Source organism: Psittacula echo (assembly GCF_963264785.1).
Source record: "Psittacula echo genome assembly, chromosome: 2".
Lineage (NCBI taxonomy): Eukaryota > Metazoa > Chordata > Aves > Psittaciformes > Psittacidae > Psittacula > Psittacula echo.
The window spans coordinates 115,800,702-115,825,367 of NC_137737.1; the positions used below are offsets into that span (position 1 = coordinate 115,800,702).

Below are 24,666 nucleotides of genomic sequence, written 5' to 3' on the forward strand. Positions count from 1 at the left end.
GCTGTGAGAAAATAGAGGAAAATTGAAAAGAGAAATTACTTCCTGCAAACAATGAGCCGCTGCAATACAATAAGGTCATACAACATCAAATAAAATTGGGGATGCAAAATGTGCACCTCTTGCCATTAATAGCACTTGCAAAACTGAGAAAGCTAAAGCAGGCTTCTGAAATCTGGACTGCAAATAACTGTGTACAAAAGATTTCTTGGAAGGCAACTGCCTTTTGTTTTAAAAACATTGGAGAGGAGAAAAATTACAAACCACACATCAATTTCTAAAAAAAGTCTGAGGATTTATATGAGCATTTTTTATTATTATGTTTTGCCCATATAGTGGTGCTTTACCATCCTGTTTGCAACCTATCTACACATAAACAAAATGTCACACAAGACACTGAAAAAAGGGAATGCTTTGTAAAGTAAGCAACTTCACAAAGCATTTTAAAGTAGAAACACATCGGAGTTTATTTTTACCTCTATATGTGCCTAGCTCCCATTAATGCTACATAAATCATACATACACAGCAACTAGATAAGAATAAACACACAAATTTTACCTAAATCATCTAAGAAACAGAAAGCCATGTTTGCAGCAAGCATTATATTTACACAATGCCACAAAATTTTGTGTGGAATTTATTTCAGATGGCTCATTTTTTAGAGACAGCGGCCATACAAACCAGTCAGTCTCACCTCTGTGCCTGGCAAACTGTTGGAGCAGATTCTCCTGGAAGGCATGCTAAGGCACATGAAAAACAAGGAGGTGGTTGGTGACAGCCAGCATGGCTTCACTAAGGGGAAATCCTGCCTGACCAATTTGGTGGCCTTCTATGATGGGGCTACGAAACTGATGGACAGGGGCAGAGCAGTTGACGTCATCTACCTGGACTTGTGCAAAGCCTTTGACACTGTCCCACACGACATCCTTATCTCTAAATTGGAGAGACATCAATTTGATGGGTGGACCACTCGGTGGATAAAGAACTGGCTGGATGGCCGCACACAAAGAGTTGTGATCAATGGCTCCATGTCTGGCTGGAGACCAGTAACGAGTGGTGTCCCTCAGGGATCGGTGTTGGCACCAGTCTTGTTCAACATCTTTGTTGATGACATGGACAGTGGGATTGAGTGCGCCTTCAGCAAGTTTGCCGATGACACCAAGCTGTGTGGTTTGGTTGATACGCTGGAGGGAAGGGATGCCATCCAGAGGGACTTCGACACGCTTGTAAGGTGGGCTGATGCCAACCTGATGAAGTTTAACCATGCCAAGTGCAAGGTCCTACACCTGGGTCGGAGCAATCCCAGGCACAGCTACAGGTTGGGCAGAGAAGAGATTCAGAGCAGCCCTGCAGAGAAGGACTTGGGGCAATTACAGAGACGTGGTGGGACAGCTCACATGACTTGAATATAGTCATGGAGGGCTATGTCCTTTTCAGGAAAGACAGGCCAGCCAGGCGGGGTGGTGGGGTTGATCTTTATGTGCGAGAGCAGCTGCAATGTACTGAGTTCTGTCCAGGGACAGGGGACGAGCGAGTTGAGAGTCTGTGGGTGAGAATTAAGGGGCAGGCTGGCAGGGGCGATACTGATGTGGGTGTCTGTTACAGGCCACCAGATCAGGGTGAGGAAGTTGACGAGGCCTTCTACAGGCAGCTGAGAGCGGCCTCACAGTCACAGGCCGTGGTCATCGTGGGGGATTTTAACTTCCTTGATGTTTGCTGGAAGGACTACTCAGCAACCCAGCCATAGTCCAGGAGGTTCCTCCAGTGTATGGATGATAACTTCCTCATGCAAATGGTGGATGAGCCAACCAGGACAGGAGTGCTGCTGGATCTCATCCTCACTAACAAGGAGGGTCTGGTCGAAGCAGTAAAGGTTGAGGGCTGCCTTGGTTGCAGCGACCACGAGATGGTGGAATTCAGGATCTTGTGTGGTAGGACCAATAGAATAGCAAGTAGAATTGCAACCCTGGACTTCAGCAGGGCAAACTTTGGCCTTTTCAAGCAATTGCTGGGGGAAATCCCATGGGCAAGGCTGCTTGAAGGTAAAGGGGCCCAAGATAGTTGGTTGGCATTCAAGAATTGCATATTCCGAACTCAAGATCAGAGCATCCCAACACGTAGGAAGTCAAGGAAGAGGGCCAAGAGACCTGCGTGGCTAAATAAGGAACTGCTGGGTATGCTCAAGTGGAAGAGGAGAGTTTATAGGTCATGGAAGGAGGGGCTGAACACTCGGGAGGAATATAAGGCTGCTGCTAGAGGGTGTAGGAAGGCAGCTAGGATGGCTAAGGCCTCCTTAGAATTAAATCTGGCAAGAGGGGTCAAGGACAGCAGAAAGAGCTTTTTCAAATACATAGCTGATAAAACTAACACCAGAGGCAAGGTAGGCCCACTGGAGAATGAGGTGGGTGCCCTGGAGACAGAGGATACAGAGATGGCAGAGTTATTGAATGCCTTCTTTGTCTCTGTCTACTCTGCCGGAGGCAGTCCTGAAGAGCCCTGTACCCCTGAGACCTCAGATGAAGTCAGGTCACTGGAGCAGTTTGCCTTAGTCGATGAGGACTGGGTTAGGGACCAGCTGAGCAATCTGGACATCCATAAATCCATGGGTCCAGGTGGGATGCACCCGCGGGTGCTGAGGGAACTGGCGGAAGTCATTGCTAGACCACTCTCCATCATCTTTACCAAGTCTTGGGAAACGGGAGAGGTGCCTGAGGACTGGAGGAAGGCAAATGTCACTCCAGTCTTCAAAAAGGGCAAGAAGGAGGACCTGGGTAACTATAGACCGGTCAGCCTCACCTCCATCCCTGGGAAAGTGATGGAACACCTTATCCTTGGTGCCATGATAAGGCATGTCAAGGATAAGAGGATCATGAGGGGCAGTCAACATGGCTTTACCAAGGGGAAGTCATGCTTGACCAACCTCATAGCCTTTTATGAGGAAATAACATGGTGGATGGATGATGGCAGAGTGGTGGATGTGGTCTACCTTGACTTCAGCAAAGCATTTGACACAGTCTCCCACAGCATCCTCATAGCTAAATTGAGGAAGTGTGGTCTGGATGATCAGGTAGTGAGGTGGACTGCGAACTGGCTGAAGGACAGAAGCCAGAGAGTTGTAGTCTATGGGGCAGAGTCTAGTTGGAGGCCTGTATCTAGTGGAGTGCCTCAAGGGTCAGTATTGGGACCAGTATTATTTAATATATTCATCAATGATTTAGATGAGGGAATTGAGTGTACTATCAGCAAGTTTGCTGATGACACTAAGCTGGGAGGAGTGGCTGACACGCCAGAAGGCTGTGCTGCCATCCAGCGAGACCTGGACAGGCTGTAGAGTTGGGCAGGGAGAAACTTGATGAAATATAACAAGGGAAAGTGTAGAGTCCTGCATCTGGGCAGGAACAACCCCAGGTTCCAGTATAGGTTGGGGAACGACCTGTTAGAGAGTAGTGTAGGGGAGAGGGACCTGGGGGTCCTAGTGGATGGCAGCATGACCATGAGCCAACACTGTGCCCTTGTGGCCAAGAAGGCCAATGGCATCCTGGGGTGTATTAGAAGGGGGGTGGTCAGTAGGTCGAGAGAGGTCCTCCTTCCCCTCTACTCTGCCCTGGTGAGACCGCATCTGGAATATTGTGTCCAGTTCTGGGCCCCTCAGCTCAAGAAGGACGGGGACCTGCTGGAGAGAGTCCAGTGCAGGGCAACTAAGATGATTAAGGGAGTGGAGCATCTCCCTTATGAGGAAAGGCTGAGGGAGCTGGGTCTCTATAGTCTGGAGAAGAGGAGACTGAGGGGGGACCTTATTAGTGTATATAAATATATAAAGGGGGAGTGTCACGAGGATGGGGCCAGGCTCTTCTCAGTGGCAAACAATGATAGGACAAGGGGTAATGGGTATAAACTGGAACACAAGAGGTTCCACTTAAACTTGAGAAGAAACTTCTTCTCAGTGAGGGTGACGGAACACTGGAACAGGCTGCCCAGGGGGGTTGTGGAGTCTCCTTCTCTGGAGACATTCAAAACCCGCCTGGACACATTCCTGTGTAACCTTATCTAGGTGTTCCTGCTCTGGCAGGGGGATTGGACTAGATGATCTTTTGAGGTCCCTTCCAATCTCTAGCATACTGTGATAGTGTGATACTGTTGGTCGATGAAAAAATGAACATGAGCCGTTTTCAGTGTGCGCTCGCAGACCAGAAAGCCAACCGTATCCTGGGCTGCATCAAAAGGAGCGTGACCAGCAGGTCAAAGGAGGTGATCCTGCCCCTCTGTTCTGCTCTTGTGAGACCTCACTTGGAGTATTGTGTGCAGTTCTGGTGTCCTCAACATAAAAAGGACATGGAACTGTTGGAACAAGTCCAGAGGAGGGCCACGAGGATGATCAGGGGACTGGAGCACCTCCCGTATGAAGATAGGTTGAGAAAGTTGGGGCTGTTCAGCCTGGAGAAGAGAAGGCTGCGTGGAGACCTCATAGCAGCCTTCCAGTATCTGAAGGGGGCCTACAAGGATGCTGGGGAGGGACTCTTCATTAGGGACTGTAGTGACAGGACAAGGGGTAACGGGTTCAAACTTAAATAGGGGAAGTTTAGATTGGATCTAAGGAAGAAATTCTTTCCTGTGAGGGTGGTGAGGCACTGGAATGGGTTGCCCAGGGAGGTTGTCAATGCTCCATCCTTGGCGGTGTTCAAGGCCAGGTTGGATGAGGGCTTGGGTGACATGGTTTAGTGTGAGGTGTCCCTGCCCATGACAGGGGGGTTGGAACTAGATGATCTCAAGGTCCTTTCCAACCCTAACTATTGTATGATTCTATGATTCTATGATATAGCATTAAGGGACCTGCACAAGCAGATCTGGTAAGTACATTCTGGTGTTATTTCCTTCCACTAGAAATTATGCGACTATACTGAAATCTACATCTAGCAAGGTGGGACACCTGCTTTGGACAGAAGACAGGAGAATGCAGCTCCCAGTTCTTCCTGGACCAGAGTATGTGTGTTCATAGCAGACACACAACGCCCACAGGCTGAGATGACTCAAAATGTTGCACATCTTCTAGGGCTGCATTAAGCCCAAGTATCTATGATCTGTCGCTAACCTGGGCTTACTGATGAAGTTGTAGCAACTTGTTATTTGTAGGTATGCAGTTTCTGGTGTGCAGTTAGCTTTGCAAAGATGGACAAATCTTTCTTTGGTGAGGCTGTGAAATACCCATTGGGACATACATGAGGGATTTGTAAGTTAAATAAATGTTCTCTGACTTAAGCAAAACAGAGAGTTGAACCTCAGTTGCTTGCCTCTTCCCCCACCGATAAGAGATGTTGAGATGAGAAGGGACGTTCTGATACAGCTTCAGTTTTGCAAAAACATTTAAAGGCATTTGTTTTCATTTTGCCTTGGAACAAAGCTGTAGAAGTTGCTCCAAAATCGAACAGTCATTCTCAAGCTATCTGTAAAGATATGTAATTCAAATTGAAAGATGAGGTAGAAAAATGGCAAGTTCTGTGGTCCAGGAGGAAGGTTTCAAGTCAAAGGTTCTGTAAGGATATGGCAAGGACCAGCATCTCCAGGAATGAGCAACTTTCTTTGTAAGACATCTCCACGGGAGAGGTCTTACATCAGCATCTGCTGTGGAAATGGCACAGATCACCTCACAACTCACCTGTCCTACACCTGCTACTTTCTTTCTTAGAGCGACCCACAGCTCAGCTCCACACTGTCTCGGTGCCCTGCCTAAAGATGTCTTGGAATGGGGTTGTGTCCTGTTCTCTTGTCCCATTCAGGTTTTCAACCACAAACCTGTTTGAGCACAGGCAGGGAACAGGACATTCAGGTAACACTTCTGGTCTCTACGTGAAAGTAACTGTTTGCCAGTGGAGTTTCTGAGGATGAAGGAGAGTAGATTCAGGCATCTTTGTATATGTAGAAGAAAATGAACATCCTGGTTTTCAGAGCGGAGGGTGTTCCCAAGTCCGTAACAAAGGGCAGAAAGTAGACAAGAGAACCTGAAAGACTTGAGGGCTTCAGCGCAAACAGACTGAATGCAGTGATAAGACTTGCCATCTCAAAGACATAGAGTATCAAGATATAAAGGGACTGGGAATACAGCAAGAGAAAGCTATTTAGAATCTACCAGACACCACACAAATAAGGCACAGAGTACAGAGGTTACCACAAAAGACACAGGGTCGGGTAACATCTGTGTTAAAGCAGAAGCTAACAAATTTATAATCAAAAAGAAAAACGCACAGAAAGAGTGCTGACGTTTCTTAAAAGTTATCTCAAATGGTAGTGCAGAAGAAAATTATATTTAACACACAAATACAGGACTCGTTGTCAGAACATGCTACATTTTCACTCATTCTTAGAGCTCTGTCTTGCTCTTAGATATGGAGGCATGCACCATTAATGGCACTTGCACGGTTGAATTCCCATGCATCATCCTCAGAATGAGAGTTGTGGTTAATCTTTAGCACGTCACATGTGAAAAAATACTCGTCACTATATTTCTGTTTCTTACTTCTATATTCTCACTTCCCTGTATGTGTAAAACATATGGCTTACTGCTGTGTGCCTGACCACCTTGAATTAATCTCCTAAATTCAGGTTTAAAGTTGGATAGTCATATCAATTGGTCAACTTTTCTGTGGAAGAATATCTATTCTTTTGTGACCATATTTTCCTGATTTTGAACCTTTTGAAAGGGTCTAAATATAAGGATGAAAAATAAAAATAGAATTTATGTTCAAAATTAGCTTTTAGTGTAATCAATGTGTTTATTTAAGAAGGAGGATACATAAAAGCATGTGCATACATGTACTTGTGCAACTTCTACACACATCTCCCACATTTATTAAATCTGTCTAGTGGGTAATATAAAGACTTCTGCCTTAGCAATATGCTAATGCTTGCTCAAGCTTTTCAATGCAGTGCTGAAACCATTCTCGACACAGCAGTGAAGCAGAAGCTGCAGCATCCTTGACTGCTGAATAAATGGAGTAAGAGAGATAAAATTTATCAGGGCTGCCAATAAATGTTGATCAAGACACATTTTTTATTAACATAAGTGTGCACTATTCTCACAAGTGACAAAAAAGGGGAAAGAAATTATAACTCGTGCATGTCAAGAGAACCTGTCCATCTGACTCAGCTCACTTTTTGCAAATGTCACTTCTTTTATTCAGTTACCAATTGATTTGGGGTAAATTGAAGGAGGAGAACTTCACTTCCAACACACTGGTCATTCTTCTGAAAGGTAAAAGCTCTAGAGTGGATGAATTTATTTGCTTATAAAGATGTAACATTTCCAAAGGCATAACATATGCTAGGCATCTAGTGGCACTTAAGCTGACACGTAAGCCTTCAAAAACCTCCCAAGAATCTCTGTTGTGAGTGTGTAAATCATACTGCTTATCTTGTAAGTAGCCAAGTTGGAAAAGAGAAAACTGGATAAAGCACTCCAACACATGAACGACTGAGAAGCTCTTGCTGACTTCAAAACCATTTCAGAAAAACAGGTGCAGGAGTTTTGTTACTAATTTGCCCAGGAAGGACAAAGTATCATTCTGTATAGGAAAGGCTGCTACAACAGAGGACCACAAAATTGCCGAAGAAAGAAATACAACCTATTCCACCAGAAATGATGTAGGCAGGGGAGTGGAGTGACCCAGGTTTTCTGATGCTATGACATGAAGCAAACCATTCTACCTTCCTTCTACAGTTTCACATGGATAGAACGTGCCATGGAAGAATTCAGTAATGTTTCCAACATTTGACGCTTTTATTTACCCTTTTGTCCTTTAGAGCAAAAGGAATTTTGTGTTGAAAGGAGGATTTGCTGTACACTGACATATCTGTAAGACACAATTTTTCTCCTACTCATTGCTTTCTAATCAGACAGATGGACACATTGCTACGGAAAAAAATACAAAAAATAGAACTAAAACAATGAGTGCATCATTTTTATTTATTTCTTGTATCCTCTGTTCACGTAGCAAGAAATTTAATTCCAGTTGGAGCAGTCTCTTGTGATATTCTTTTCTTTCATTTAATATATTTTTTAAATGCTTAGAGGCATTATGACAGAAAAGCATGTATTTTCTTTTTTTTTTTTTTTTGCCCTGGTTTATACCCATCATCCTTACCATTACAAGACAAAAGCATTAAAGAAAAATTAATCATGTCAAAAGATTTTAGCAAAAAACAAGGGAGACCATGCATAAAGCATCGCTTTGTCTAGTGTGAAGTCATGCTCTGATTAAAAACATATAATGAAAGCAAAAGTAATACATCATTGCCTTAGCAGTAGGGTTTTGGGGAGAGCTATGCAATTCTGAACACAAAAAATCTTTATAGGCTCTGGATTTTGGAACTTGAATTATCATAGAATAATTCTAACACACAAAATATTGTTTCACTTCCTTAACGTTTAATTAATCTTAAACATTGCTGCTAAAACAAAACAACCGAAAGGGTTCTAGGATTAAGCACAGACCCCTGGCAGGACCGTAGCTGCTAATTAAAACTGAAGCAGCAGTGGCTGGTTCTGAGCAGCAAGGCATGAAGTAGTGACACAGAGACCTCCTCACCGCTCCACATCCACTAAGTAGTCGTGAAGACTGCAAAATATCATGGAATAATGAAACCCCATTATAATAAAGCAGAACTTTTTCTGCTACTAAGGAGTGTCATACACTTATCAGCTGTTCAGTTTGTGTCACTGGGCAGTGGCAGCCTCTGGCTGCTGCGTGACATAGGTAGTACCCAGTTAAAAAACGAACTGGTGCTTCTGCATGCGTAGACACACCTGAAGAAACCACACAGTGAAAATCTGTTCCCTATGCTCTGCCATACAGCCTATAAAAGCCTCTACTTGGCTCAAGCATGACTGTGCACTAAGTAGTGTTTCAAATTAAACAGCAACGTGCATGTTACGTATCTCAGATTAGGACTGTACCCACATGAAGTAAAATTAGGTGGCAGAAAGTGTTTGTAAAATGCCACTTACTTTCTCCTTTTTTTTTTACCCTTTATTCTGTCTCTATTCTTTGTTGCCAACATTGAAAAAATAACTCTCCGAGAAATACCAGACAGGAAAAATACGGAGTAATACTAGACTGTGAAAAATCTACCGATTCCTTGAGCCATAGCATTCTTGCCTATAGATGATGACACTAAAAAATTGGAAATGGGTGCATGCTTCCCCTCCTCTCCTGGGTCTATGAACAAGGCAAGTTGTTTTCCTGATACCTTTAGAATTACTCCCATTAGTACTGATGCATTTGGTGCTTTGGCTAGCCAGGCAGAGAGAGGTGGGCAGTATCCCTTGCCAATAGATCTAGTCTTGTCGTAGGAACAAAATGAGATTGCTACTCTGCTGAGCTGTCATACTCGATAGCTTGTGCTGTTCCACCTGCAACTGTCTTCATAGCTCCAACTGCAGTGCCACGGCTTACATGGTGTCAGCAGTTACTGATGGTTGATTTTTTGTTCCTTATGCATCACTTAAGGCAGGGCACAGAGCCCTAAGCAACTGAGTGGCTGCAACAGCCACTCTCCACACACTGCCAAAGAAAAAAGCAACAGGCAAGTAGCCCCCTCTCAAACAGGTTTGCAGGCCCTGTTGAGTAACTCCTGGGCCTCCTCTCAGTGAACAGTGACTAGAAATTTGGTCCCCTCTCAACCATCTCCTCCTCAATGGCCCTGCTGCTGCACCCCGGACTAAGTGTCTGCAAGCTGCTTTCCCACCTTACCTACTTCCAAATGCCACTGGCACAGACAGCAGGAAACGAGTTATGTAGGTGGGTTTGGAGGAGGAAAAGGGCAATTTCTGTGCACATTTACATTGGATCAGTAAGCCACTAAGTGCAAAACCTGGCTTTTTGTTGGTGTGTGGGGTAGTCTAGTGAAGGGCAGAAGGTTAAAAGACTTTGTAAATGTTTGCTAGTACAGGAGGAAATCAAATATGTCTATGGCAATAATAAGGTGGAATACCCTAAAATACCTGACTATACGGTCCAAGATTCTTCCCATCACAGAATCTCAGCAGGACACAGATTTTGCTCTGTCCCTGTCCACTGAGGAGCAAACTCCTCATTTGCATTGATGAGTTGGGGGTGAACTGCAACCTCAGGACTGACAGCACTGTCTGAACAAGTGAAAAAGAAACAGAAAAAAAATTCTTCCTCCTTCACTGTTGATTGTACATCTCTGATAAGAGTAAACAGACCAATTATTTTCCAAAACTGTGGTCTGTGAACAAGGTAAAAGGAAGGAAATTAATGTACTTCTTCCTCGATGGCAAAAAATACATGGAAAAAAAAAAGATAGAACAATGTCCTTAAATTCCCACACACTGTAAATGTCATAGTATGTTGATAGAACATCATGAGTGCACTGAACTATCACCGTGTTGTAAGGTGATTAGTTTGTGGTCTTTCCTAAAACTGCACAGTCACAGCTCTAAGTCCCTGCACTCCTATGCTGTAGAGTCCTTCAGTGTTTTAGAGGAAGGAGAGCACAAAAGTTCCACTACAACTTCTCTCCACTTCCCATCTCTTTAATATTTAGAAAACAAAGCAGAGGATATACTAAGAACTTTTATTTAAACTTTTTTTAAATTAAATAATTATTGATACAAATATTTATAATATTTGGTGAGTAGCAACACTATTTTCTAAGAAATCATACTTGTTAACATTTAGTATTTTTCAGTGCGAAAAGACAGCATTCTCCTCTCTGTTTCTCAAACAGTAGTCCAGGCCAAGAGGGCACCCTTTTCCAGCATGTTTTGTATGAACAGAGCTACTCACGTCACAAGAGGGCTGAGTATTTGACAACCGTTGTCTCAGCTGACACTGAGACAGATCCTGGGACATTCAGGCCTTCCAGTGCTGAGCACAAAGCGCTTGAACATCAGCTAGGACTATAACAGATCTTTTTAATCTCAGCACAGGTTATGTGCATTAACCACAATGGAGAGAGATTTTTTCCTTACTATTTGTTAGAGGTAACACACAAAAGACAATATTATTTTCCTAAAATTACATAAAATTGTTCAGAAACATCTCTCAACACCACCATGGATAGTGGTGTTACTCAAATACTAGCAACGGGCTTCTAACCAGAACATTCAGGTATCATGTCTCTGGATCCAGTTTCTCACAGTCTTGAAGTGAGCATTATAATGTAAGTAACCAAGCACTGAGTAAATGTCATCCTCACAAAATCTGATTTATCTACAGATAGGTAAGATTTAGAATAAAGTGGGGTTTTTTTGCTTTAATTTGGTAGAGAGTTCAGATCTTGAAGAAAGAGATCCATTTGTCCTGCCTTTCCTGGTAGCCACTGGATTAGGCACAACAAATTCAAAAAAACCTAAACACTTCTGCCTTGTGTAATATCACTGATTTTTCATTGACTTACCATCTTCAGAATTTTCCTAGAAGTAGCATGCAGAGATGAGTATCATATCTCATTGGTCTGAAAAATGTGAAGCATAGTGTGGTCCCTCGTACAGATCCTGTAGACTTTTGTAATGTACAGTTCATATGAACTTTGTAATTGCCATTCTTATACACTACCCTCAACTATTAGTCCAGGGCATCTATACCTAAGCAGTTACTACACTCCAGCACTTGCAGAAAGGATCCTAGATTTTCCATGGTAGAAAGCAATTTGTAAAAGCATCATTTTAAGTCGTGCATCATGGCAGTCTTTTTAATTCTTTTTCATCCTAAACTGTGCATATAATATTAATGTTGATGTATTCCATTAAAGGACTTTGGATAAAGGATGAAGAACAGAATTCTGTAAAATGTATTTTACTCGGGGAAAAAAAGCAGGTCTATTAGGAAATCCAGGTTTTACCAGTTGTCCAGTTTTAGAAGAATGGCTTTGATTTATGGATCAAAATTGCTCATTTATTATTTTATCTATACTGCTTTGGGCAATTTTGACAGTTAAAATTTAGTTTTATTGACCAATGCAGCCAGTTTAGCCACAAGGGGACTAATACACACACAGCCTGCTGCACTCAAGAAGCTATGATTTGATTCCATGACCAAGTCAGACTTGGAATCAAAACCAACATAACAATAAGTTCCAAATCTCGATGCTTGAGGCAAAATACTTACTCTAAAACACAATCAACCTTTAAAAGAAGGTGGGAAAGAGTTTTGTGATAGGAGCCTCCATGCACTGTTTATTGTAGCCGATATATTCCGCCAATGGTTCTGTCAGCAATGGACGCAGAGCAGTACAGAGGAAACCTTTCTTTAATGATTGTGGACAACAGTTAAAGCTGGAAGAAGGAAATGAAAATGCAAAAGAGAATCAAAGGTGTGCTCTAGTACTACTGCTTATCAGGGATCTCACTCTGAGAAAACTGCCTCAAACATTGCCTTTTCTTTTTTCCTAAACCAGATTTTATTCATAGGTACATAAATATGCATGTACTCATGTTGCAGTATGAAAGACTTACAAGTTTACTTAAAAAACTTACTGGAATGATTTTAAGCCAATGTTAATTTAGGCCTATCTTATTATAAAACTAGCATCTTTTGCAACCTCAATTTATTGCTCCATTGTGAAGCCCCTTGTGATACATAAACAAATCTCTGAAGAGAAACAAATCAATAAAGTGTCTAATTTGATTAACCATGTTTTTAAATTCATCAAGACAACTGTACAAAAACAAACCACTTACTTGTCAGTATTTTCCACGTCTTCTTTTCATCATCATAATACTGAACCAAATTGCTGGGTAGCCGGTCAGGTCCAGGAGGCAATCCTCCAACCAGTAACAGCATTTTCTTATTGGAACGAATTCTTCACCCAAAACAAGAGGAAAGATGAACAACTACATTACTGAGAAGTATTTTTAGTGGCAACAAAATCATCACCATCAAAAGAATGTTCACTGCTTGCAGTTTTCTATTTCATTTTTTGTGTTTCTTTTCCCAATCATGTCTCAACAATCTTTTGAACCAAGCAGAAAAATGATCAGAAAAGCTGCATATCTCTCTACTCATGGAGTAATAAGCTTCCTTTATGCAATTTGTTAGAGGTTCATTCTAGAACGACCTTTTTCTTATATTATCCCTTTAAATCATCACTCTTTACAGCTGAATACACATGAAATGCTCTGGAGTTGTACTAAGGTTAAGCATTAAAGTTGCATGTCAAAAATCGTATTAGTCAAAATCATTATTATAAGCCATTCTACACTCAAAGAACCTTGAAAAAATTAAGGTTATGCAGAGAGTTTGTGAGCCAACTCTTTAATCACACACTGAACTTCAGATATATAGTTTAGTACAATTAGCAGCACTGGGCTAATGGTTATGGGTTAAATGCTACTTACAACCACTTTTGTTTGTTTAATTTAGTCCAGACTCCTGCTTTCACTCCCTTCCCTGACTCCCCCCCTTCTCTTTGCTCTCCCCCTGTGCACCACTGGCTGTAGCAACACCAATTGGTAAAAATGAGACTGTGATGTTGTTGTGAGCCTCCCCAGAGTGGAGCCCTGCCAATGCTTGCCACTGATCCAGCGGCATGAACCTGCTCAACTGTGCAAAGTCACTCTAATTCCCTCCCTCTGTTTTTCTACCTTCTCCCCCAGGGGGCAACCACTGAAAGGAGTGACTACCCACCCATCAAGAGCTGGCAATTCGCTGCTATTAACCGTGACCGTGATTCCCAATCTGCCTGGCAGTTCTTAAGAACAGGACTGCAATGTCTCATATGCAGTAAAAGCGATTATCTGCACCCTGGCCTCCAACGCTCCACCTGATGAATGTACGATTTCTTCGCAACATTAAGGGATTTAGCACAATTGTAAGTGAAAACGGGAGGGGAGGCCCAGACCCCCAGATGAGCCCTGATGCTTTAATAGTCACTTTGCATATAATTGAACTTTCATCAGTTATAGTAAGCTTGGGTGTGGTAACACAGAGATAAAGGTCTATGCTCAGAATGTTCCTGTTTAAGTAGGAAGGTGATGTAGCTCGGTAGCATGCATTGATACAAATGAACACGCTGGAGGACTATGAGTTTGATGGAAAGCACCCTTGCCAAACACCACTGTTCATCAAACCACGACAACATCACTGTAGCAATCTTCATGTCAGTCTTCAGCAAACGCTCCTGGCCAAGAAAGGTACAGACTGTCATGAACCAAAGCACATCACCACAACTGCATGTGGTAGGCTCAATCTGCCACCCACATGCTCCAATCTCAGCAGTGCACTCTGGCAGTGAGTGCTCTGCTCCAGGTACTACCTAGAATGAGTGTTGGGGGCCCACTGATTTACATTTGTATCAGGACTTCATTCCCTCTTGAGAATTTTGGGCAAAATGAACTAGGCTGTGCTGTAGACATGTACTACTCAAAAGGAACCTCCTCTAGGAAGGCAGCACACAGCTGAAGGCTTGAGCCACACAATGCTTTGGGATAAAACCTTTCAAATGGCTTTTCAAGAGACAGCTACAGACTGCAGATACATCTATCACAAGGATGGCCAGGGAATTAGCTGGCAGAAGGCCTTGTTTGTTTTTAAATAGATTTAGGGCTCAGGGAAGGTCCTGAATTGACAGCGTAAGAAATAAAACCCTCACTGCAGAGGCATGAACTACACCTTGGAGGCAGCGACACTGTCTCACTTTATTCTATTCCCCTGATTCTCTCCCGACTTGGGGGAAGCCCCTGTGGTCCTTCAGTCTTTCTGACAAGCCAGCCTTTGACCTCTGCACTGAACGTGCTATGTACTATCAAATGATGACTGTTACCTGCACCTGACTGTATCTATGTAGGATATATGTTGGCACAGGCTCCACACAGAGAGACCAAACTCTGGAGAAAGCTTTCATAGGAATTGCCAGCATCTTGAAACATTCAATCTCCCCAGTAAAGTTTTTAACGAGAGAAAATTTGGTAAAAACTATGCAACACAGGAGTAAAACTATTTTTTGTATGAGTTAGGGATGATGGCCGCACGCAAAGAGTTGTGGTCAATGGCTCCATGTCCGGCTGGAGACCGGTAACGAGTGGTGTCCCTCAGGGATCAGTGTTGGGACCCCTCTTGTTCAACATCTTTGTCCGTGACATGGACAGTGGGATTGAGTGCGCCCTCAGCAAGTTTGCCGATGACACCAAGCTGTGTGGTTCGGTTTATACTCTGGAAGGAAGGGATACCATCCAGAGGGACCTCGACACGCTTGTGAGGTGGACTGATGCCAACTTCATGAAGTTTAACCATGCCAAGTGCAAGGTCCTACACCTGGGTCGGAACAATCCCAGGCACAGCTACAGGTTGGGCAGAGAAGAGATTCAGAGCAGCCCTGCAGAGAAGGACTTGGGGTGTTGGTCGATGAGAAAATGAACATGAGCCGGCTTCAGCGTGCGCTCACAGCCCAGAAAGCCAACCGTATTCTGGGCTGCATCAAAAGGAGCGTGACCAGCAGGTCAAAGGAGGTGATCCTGCCCCTCTGTTCTGCTCTCCTGAGACCTCACTTGGAGTATTGTGTGCAGTTCTGGTGTCCTCAACGTAAAAAGGACATGGAACTGTTGGAACAAGTCCAGAGGAGGGCCACGAGGATGATCAGGGGACTGGAGCACCTCCCGTATGAAGACAGGTTGAGAAAGTTGGGGCTGTGTCAGCCTGGAGAAGAGAAGGCTGCGTGGAGACCTCATAGCAGCCTTCCAGTATCTGAAGGGGGCCTACAAGGATGCTGGGGATGGACTCTTCATCAGGGACTGTAGTGACAGGACAAGGGGTAACGGGTTCAAACTTAAACAGGGGAAGTTTAGATTGGATCTAAGGAAGAAATTCTTTCCTGTGAGGGTGGTGAGGCACTGGAATGGGTTGCCCAGGGAGGTTGTCAATGCTCCATCCTTGGCGGTGTTCAAGGCCAGGCTGGATGAGGCCTTGGGTGGCATGGTTTAGTGTGAGGTGTCCCTGCCCATGGCAGGGGGGTTGGAACTAGATGATCTTAAGGTCCTTTCCAACCCTAACTATTCTATGATTCTATGACTGCACATGCAACAAGTGGCAGAGCAAGCCAGAACCGTAAGTCAGTTATGCATGGCCATCCCTAATGATAGCGAATAAATTGTTTATTCCAACCCTCTTGTGCTGTATGTTATATGACAATCAACTCCTTGTGTATTGTAAAATTCAGAATGCCCTTGCAAGGTTTACTTGATAAAGGAGTTTATTTTGATTTTCATCTTTCATCTGTAAAACTCCCTTCTAACTCCAAAGCACTGTGAAAAACCAATGAATGGCCAAGGCTCAATAGTTAAGGTGAAGAATGAAATGTCAGATGTGACTCTGAGTTTCCAGACTCTGGCAGCTGCAACTATCCTTAACATTACTTTTTCAGCCAAACAATCAGAGAACTGTTTCTTGAGAAGGAGCAGCACTGCTATATGGGAATGTTTAAAACATATTTAGTGTTTTTACATGTTTAAAGTGGAAAGTGGCATGAACAGAAGCCCTTAATGAAAGCTTCATAAGAACTTAATAGCCAGCACAGTCTCTACGAAAGTACAGGGAACTCTCACACGACAAAGAAGAGAGGAGTTTTTTTACTCAAAGTATCTAATTCATCTGTATTAAGAGCTCTTCCAGTGAACCAAGTTAAGATAATACAGTGACTAAAGATATGCATGTTTTAAACTGATGCATTTTCTTGGAGCTAGTTCTGCTTTTTAAGTTTTGGTGTGAATCACTACATCTTAGGTTTTGAAAAAGAAATGTAACTCTTTATTACGTTATTTTTGTGTTTCATATTGCACTGAGCAGTACTGTTAAAATCTTCAAATACATTTTGAAATATGAAAGACACGGAATTGATCACTGCTCATATGCAGATGACTCTTCCAAATACTAATAAAAATGTAATTCACTGAAACACTATGATGAAGGTAGAATTTAAAAATATGTGTAATATCTTAACAAGAAAAAGTTTCTTTCCCTCATTTTACATGTTCACTATTTGGATAACTCAAGATTACCACGTGAAACACTCCACACTGTATCTGAAACACTCTCTTTTCATAGTCCTTATTTTGCAATGTAATATACTATTCAGTTACATTCTGTAGTTCACAATGTCCCTAGCAAGGCTGTTATGATCATCTTGTGTTCAATTAACAGTAGCGGGCCCTGGTCAGGGAAGGCTAAAATAATGTTAACCATGACCAGGCAGGCTGATGTCATGGCAAAAAGCTAAGACAAATATATCCATACCTTATCGAACAAGGATTTCTTATACCTAGAATCCAAAACTCTATTTCTCATTAATGAACATATATGTGTTTTAACATTCTGCACACACTTTGCAGTTTCTGTCCTGCAAAGATTTTAAAACACTTAATTCATCTAAATTAAGTCCCTGGGTACCTCATGTGGTGTGAAGTTTATTTTGTCTACTTACAAGACTGGAAACCAAACTACGTTTTAAAGTCAACGTTTTCAAACTTGTATCATTTCCTTGAGGCACACAAACCTAGGAATCTGAGCACTCATATAGGGGGCTTCATTTTCAGAGATGCTGAATACCCATCAACATACCTAAATCCTACTCACTTCAAAGCTAGCAGCAGATGTGCATCAGGCTAAAACTCAGGTCATGGGTCTGTAGTCTAAACTAACCATGAATACACAGGGCAAAATGCTGAGCCCAGGAGAGTTTATCAACTCACAAGGAAGCAGTAGAAATGACAGTAACAGACCTCAATACTCCTGACAACCACTCCCACCCAAAGCTCTTTCCCAACCTTTCCATTAACCTCATGTTAATGGAAAACACATGAATGGGAAATACTCTTCTTGAACATTGTTTTTCTTTGTTAGCATATCCATCAATCTTGCACTGATGGGCTTTTCTTATCTGGGCAGTTAGTAAAAGTTCATTCTACCAAGGCTGGCAAGAAAACAAGCCCCAACAACAACAGGTTTGCTCCAGACTCTTCCAGTTTTTAAACAATGCAGTAAGGCTTCCCTCTCTGCATTAGCAAATACAAAGAAATGGAAAGAATACAACAATGAAATGGTAATCCTGTGGTTCTTAACGCACTTGGTGTAGTGTTACACATCAGAAAGAAAACTGCACCTTAGGTCATGGTCATCAGTTAAAAAAAAACCCCACAAAAAATAACAAATGACTCCCCATACCCCCAAACTATTCAACTATACCTTTCTCAGGGCTATAATAGAACTAAAAACCTGGATCATTAATTCTTTTTTAATATGTGCTATCACTGTGGCTTTGAGTATGAAGCGAGCCAGGTGGCTTTTCAGACCAAGGACCTCACAGAGATGGAATGCCTTCCTCCTGCTTGAGTGCTGACCTTAAACACAGCAAAGCCAAATTGAACTTCAGGTATTTGCCTGCTGAATTCAGGCACAATTAAACCTAGTTAGAAGACCAGCCGTGGTCCAGCAAGAGCAGGTGAGTGGGTGGTGACATTTAATTACAACCACAAATCTGGTTACATCAAAGGATTGAGAAACTGGAGGCCGACACATAGTGATACTGTCGAAACAACAAGTAGCAAGAATCTCTGAAATACTGGCTGTATTAACCTGAAGCAGAAACAAAATACTGCAGTGAGCTTTAGATACCAACCTCAAGGTAATATACAAAGAGATAAATACACCTTCCCAATCAGCATTTCAGTTACAGACCTTTTGTTTGTTAACAGTAAAGACTTCATTTAATCTTCAGAAACCGGGATGGTCTTTAGCAACCTTTTTCTTGTAAAAAGGCACCTGAAGGAGTGCTGTGTCCAACAAAAATGTAATGGAGACTCTAGTTGCAGTCTGCAGCTTTGAACTGATGCTGCAAGCACTCATTTGCCTGTGACTGAAGGAACTGTTTTGCCATCACAGAACATGTGATGAGATCTTTGACAACTACCTTCCCTGGTCCTGGATAGGCATTTCAGTGCAACAGAAGTGTCATACGAAAACTGCTTATTTCAATGGATTTTGGCCATAGTTGACTGCAAAGATAGCCATGATTAGTAACGTGTTTAATAGACAGAAAATACCATTACCTGGCAGTTTAACTATGAACTCTATGAAAGCCATAAAATACAATGTAAAATTTATTTTGGATGGAGAGATTTTGTGAGGTTTTGCTATCACATAGGATGAATTAATCAACATCACAACCTGCAGGTGGATAGGCATCCAGAATCTCTTCTTAACCCTACAATACTGCCAGGGGAAGAACTGAGCTCTCACAGCCATCAGAAGTCCCGCAGATCAGGCTTCTGCTGCACCTCTGGCTCACCAGGAATATTCTTCTCCTTATGGGCCTTAAAGACCTTACATAGGTCTTTAATAATTTTTTAATTTCAAGACTTACCTAAAAGCGTATCTCAATTTTATCAAAACCTAAAGCATGCTGAGGTTCCATAAATTATGATGAAGAAATTATTCATCTCTTACGTTCAAAATATATTCAAAACCACGCAGAATGTATGAATGTTGCTTTATTAATTGATTTTTTCTGACTCTTCTAAGGCACACTTAAGGCACAATTGAAAGAGTGTGAAAAGAATTTCTGTTTATGCTGTACCTGAATATCAGTCTTATAATTCATTTTAGTGCCATGAAGATTTTGCTTTTCATCTTTTTCATTCTCGTGCTTAGCAGAAGGCCCTGAGTACAACTCTTCATTGCAGCAGAGCACACCGTAACATTCACTGAAGGGCTTCGGTGATGCCCAGGAGACTCCTGCTCTCCTGCTCATTTAGTACATGTTGTTGACCACTGACAGACTGAAGTTTAGGAACAGAAATACTAAGCTGGGAATGATTTGATGCAGACACTGACTTGTTTTTGTCCTCTGAATCAATTCGATTTTTTTCCCCCAATGCATTCTTTTTTAAATAAATGAACATAAAAAAAAAATGAAACTCACTGTTTGCTCCAACAATAACATTTCCTTTTTTCTATCTAAAAAGCAGACGTCTAAGGGTAAGTGAATCTTTTGTCTGACAGGCCACACTTAACTGTTGCAAAGTTACCTTACAAGTTAAAAGTTTCCTCTATTTCTACGGCTGCCAGTTTCTCATCTCCCTATAACTTAGAATCTGTCTGGAAAAACTGGTTTTTCTTTATGAATCCAATCGCACTGCTGTTGCTAGTTTAGAACAGTCCCTAAGTAAATCTTGAAGAGTTGCAGTATTTTTTTAGCTGGAAGATTTTTGAACTGAATGTCCCTTCCTTTTGCAAGAAGAGCCTCTGAACTAATAGGTAGCTTAGGGGTGGGCAAGTATCCTGGAAGAGTGGCATCTACCATCAGCGTTCCTTTGGGAGGAACACACAGGAATGTCCTTCTCATCTTTGTCTCCCTGTATTGCCAGCTTATTCTTCATGTTGACAGGAGACTGGTACAATTCCCCAGAAAAAATGCTCAGTAGCTTTCCCATACGGAATCTTGCCAAGGTTGCTGTATTGGTACACAAAACTGTTGTTCCTTACCTTGAGACAGGCTTTAATACGTGTGTTGCCTACGTGATATCATGAATAGTACTTGTATAGTGATAATATCTATACAAATAGATCATTTGAACACAAGTCGCTAAATTCACTGAGATCTGAATGCTAAAGATATCCTTACTAGCCACACAGTGACTATTTGAAGCATTCTAAGGGATTTGAATAAAATTAATTTTACTAGCAAAGCTTATACTGGTAAAGAAGTCACAAACCCTCACGTGTCACCAATCTTATTAGCAAAACTATGCAAAGAACTGATTTTCTATATTGTTGGAAGTTCTGAAAAACCTTAAAGAAATTCCCTTGATCCTGAATACTTTTAAAAATAAAACTAAGGAAAATGTCAAAGCTATTTTACCTTTTCTTCTTTTTTTTTTTTTTTTTTGCTTTTGCAATTTGCTTTCCCTTCCCCACCTCCTTTTTTGCCTGTTTCTTTGTTGTTGCTGCTTTCAAGAGAGGTGTAAAATTGAAATGTTTATAGAATGCTTCAGAGTAGTCAAATCCCCATTTTTCCCTTAGGAAATTTCAATCAACTCTTCTTTTTGATTTTCAGACTGTGAAAAGTCAGTAAGGTCCTTTTTCTGTCTGATTCTATATCAGATGTCCATGATGGCAGGAGCTCTCTGCATCAGAGGCTGTGCTCTCCCCAGCTGAGGCTCCTCCTTAGGAAGCCAAGTGGAAGAAACACAAATTGCTGCTTATGACTAGTTACCTTTTCCAGTATTCGGTTGGGTTTTTTTTGTCTGAAGGGAGGCAGCAGTCAGGGGAAGGCAGGAAGAACCAACTGTGGCATCAACTTCTATTTACTTCCAGCTTCACTGCAAACCGTCTGTTTCCATTGAACTTGGCAGCTGACAATATTTGCTTGAAGTTTATTGTCTGCTTTCCAAGAACATGGCAAGAAGTGTCGACTACTAAGTACTAGGCATGACGATCCTTAAAGAAAATTTCGGGGAGGCAGCAAATATCAGAAATGATGCCAGGAAGTATCTACTAATGAATTTCAACTTACGATATTCTTTAATTCCTTTAGGTGGTCCTTTGGTAAACCTGCAATACCACTCAGTATCTGCTTCAACAAAATCAACATCAGCAACAGAGATGTTTATGGAGCAGTAGAGCCTAGCTCAAAACTTTCACTCAGGATTCCTATTAACTTCCCTGCTCATTCTTTTCAGGACATATTCTACAAAGGGTAATAACAAACTTCAGCCTGATTTAGAAAGCTGCTCTGATTTTTAAAACATGGAGTTGTCTGAAAAGAAAAAGTGGTGTTTTTACAGATTATGAGGATTTTTTCCATAATGTGAGCTTAACAGAACCAAAGCTTTCTTCCCGGCAAACTATTTTCTGCCAATTTTGTGATCTATGTTTGCTTTCCTCACTCCCCTTGCCTCCAATGCTCACTATACTTTCTCTTCAAGTACAAATCCAAACAATCACACCATCACAGCTCTGTTCCATTTTTTACTGCTCAGCAGTTACAGACCTAGAACCTCCATATTCTTCTGCTATAGGGAACAAACTAAAGTGACACCAGGCCACAAAGTGCACCACCTGTATGACCTATGCTCTCTGACAGGATAGTCCTGAATTGCGCTAGCAAAGCATGGGCAAGACTAGCATAGGCATGTCTCATGTGAGACAGGCCTGTTCTTTTAGGGACCAGCAGGATTTGTAAGTGAGCTGCACAGTCAGTCACAGGTGTTTAGCATGTTAGCTAAAAATGTTAGCATTTTTGCTAAAGTACAGCATTAGAGAATGAAATTCCCATTTTCACAGGCACTTTGCCCTTAGTTTGAGTGGCTTGGTAATTTTTTGTTTGTTTATTTTAACTTAATTTTCCCTATAGAACAAAGAGGCTTGAAATTCAGTGAAAGATTTTCCTTCTTGGAAATGAGTTTGGAGATGCAGATACTTGAAGCTGCTTCAAGTGCTAAAAGGGGCACTGTCAGAAAGCTAAGGAGCAGCACAGCCCAGCCAGCTTCAGCACAGATCTGGAGAGCCAAGATGAGAGATCCAGACCAGTCAGCATTGGAGTGTGAGGTAGGGAGCCTGGTGGAGAAGGGCACTGGGGGGCCAGAGGCCATAGTAGCAGAGGATTTAAGAGAAGGGACTGGCGGAGGTGAAACTCAGGTAGGCACATAAGGCAAACAAGGCAAGTAGCTGAGACTAACTAGAATTAAACTGACTATAAGTCTGTGGTTCATTTCTCCACAGCCTCTAGTGTGTCAGTCTCCCTTCTGCAACTCACCTGAGAGAGTCCTGACACAGGTACAATTTCCAAATATTAATTCAGACATGTAAGACCTGATCTAAAAAAACCCAGAGCCTTATATTCACTTCATCTACACCACAATGCAAATGTTAATAATTAAGATAAATTTCAAAGTATGGTTATTTCAGATGTTAATTTGGGGTCTGAAATATTTCTCACTTCCAATTAACCCTGAGTATGAATATTAGCTGAAAATCCAAATACTGGTGTCAGGATCACAAAGGGACAGGCAGTTGTAATACACAACAACGTATTACAGTGAAAAAACCCATGCAAATCCTTATACAGCCATCAAACATGTCCTACTGAGATATTATAAAAATTTCAGTAGAAAATTAGGTCAAATTGAACTGCAGTCTCTGAGGTTGGAAGACAAAATAGTGTGTTCAAGAAGGAAAATATTTAATTGCCAAGGGATGTAACCAGTTTCTTCAAATTTTTAATCTCCTCTGTAGAAAGTAAACCAGACTGGGTACAGAAGTCTTCCACATAAATGCTCGTGTTTGATGCTATTTAGCAGTTTACATTTTCCTTCTTCAACATTTACCACCTTCCTACTGAGTGAAAACTGGCCATATCATCTTCATCACCTGCCACTGTTTAACTTGCTGCCACTTTCACTAACATTACCTAACACCAAGCAGTGTGGATGACACTCTCTTCCCACTGCAATTGAATTAAAATAAAAATCTCTACAGTTAGCTTTATCAGGACCACAATTTGCTCTTCTAATCTCCCCGAAGTCTAGTAGTCCAGAGAGCAAGAACTATAGAAAAACAGCTGGGTCTGAACATGCTGGGACTTCACTGAACCCAGAAAACAGCATGGTCAGGCTTAGCCTAATTACCTCTTTTTATTTTCCTTCCTTCTCTTTTTCTCTTTAATTCCATATTTCCTGCCTATGACCTTTCCCATCTCCATCAGCTGGTTGATCCCTGTCCATTTTTCCTCCCCCACATGTGAAATAGCTTTTCCAGACACCAAAACACTCATCTGTTACTGACAACAGATGCTGTTTCTGCTAAGAATTAGGGTTTTTTTTCCCTTTTGTTTCATTCCCTTTCTTCTGTTTATCTGTCAGGGTCTTTTTTGTTTTCCTTGTCTCCTTTCCTGTCTGTTATCCTACTCTTTCACTTTTCTCCCTTTAAAACTGTCCTGCTCTCCCCTTTTCCCTCATTTGTATTGCCTTGCTTCTGCTACTTGTGTCCTGTTTCTCCCCTGGGGTATCTCAATTCCTTTCTTTTTCTGCATCTTCCTCTCCCAGCTTTACTTTCTTCATTCCCCTCTGCCTTCAGGTACCTGATGCCTGCAAATCCTGGAAGCAGCTGATGAGCCCAAATAAGAAAAGCTGCATATGTCCTGCACCCAACAAACAACTCCCAGGCCACAAGGGGCTGCTTCCTCCTACCCTGCCTTCCCTCTCATGTCTGTCTGGAACAGAAGTCATTCTAAATAGTTACAGGTGAGTGAAACCATAAAATCACAGCAATGTTCTACAAAAAGGCAACAATATTTAGGTAAATAATTTAACAATAAGCCCTGTAATTTAACTGTTTTTCTATAATGCTCCTTTCTCTGTCTACAGCTATACTGTGCATGAGGCACAAGCAAAATTAAAGTTAAAAGCTAGTCAATTCACAGAGGTGATGTGTTTTTAACCATTTTCATTGTTGCAAGTAAACATAGGAGCAATAATAATTCTCACTAGCTCACTCATTTTTGAAAGTGACATTCTTTCCAGCAACATGGTAATGCTCTAACCTGGAACTTTTAAAAAATTGAAAACACATACAATGTATTATATAAAATATATTATATTACACAATAAAGCACAGAGACATTTTAATCAACTCAATACTCCAGTGAAGTCCAGACAGTCAAAT

The 24,666-nt window shown here is 41.8% G+C and overlaps 1 protein-coding gene across 1 annotated transcript in view; it reads right to left on the reverse strand.

Moving 5' to 3' along the window:
- The window catches only part of KLHL14 (kelch like family member 14), a gene marked incomplete at its 5' end in the record, with an annotated part of 62,440 nt that overhangs the window by 33,282 nt on the left and 4,492 nt on the right, over window positions 1-24,666 (reverse strand). The window contains one exon of the mRNA XM_080611537.1: window positions 12,696-12,817. Within this exon, the coding sequence (XP_080467663.1) occupies window positions 12,696-12,817 (122 nt within the window). The remainder of the gene's footprint in view (window positions 1-12,695; window positions 12,818-24,666) is intronic.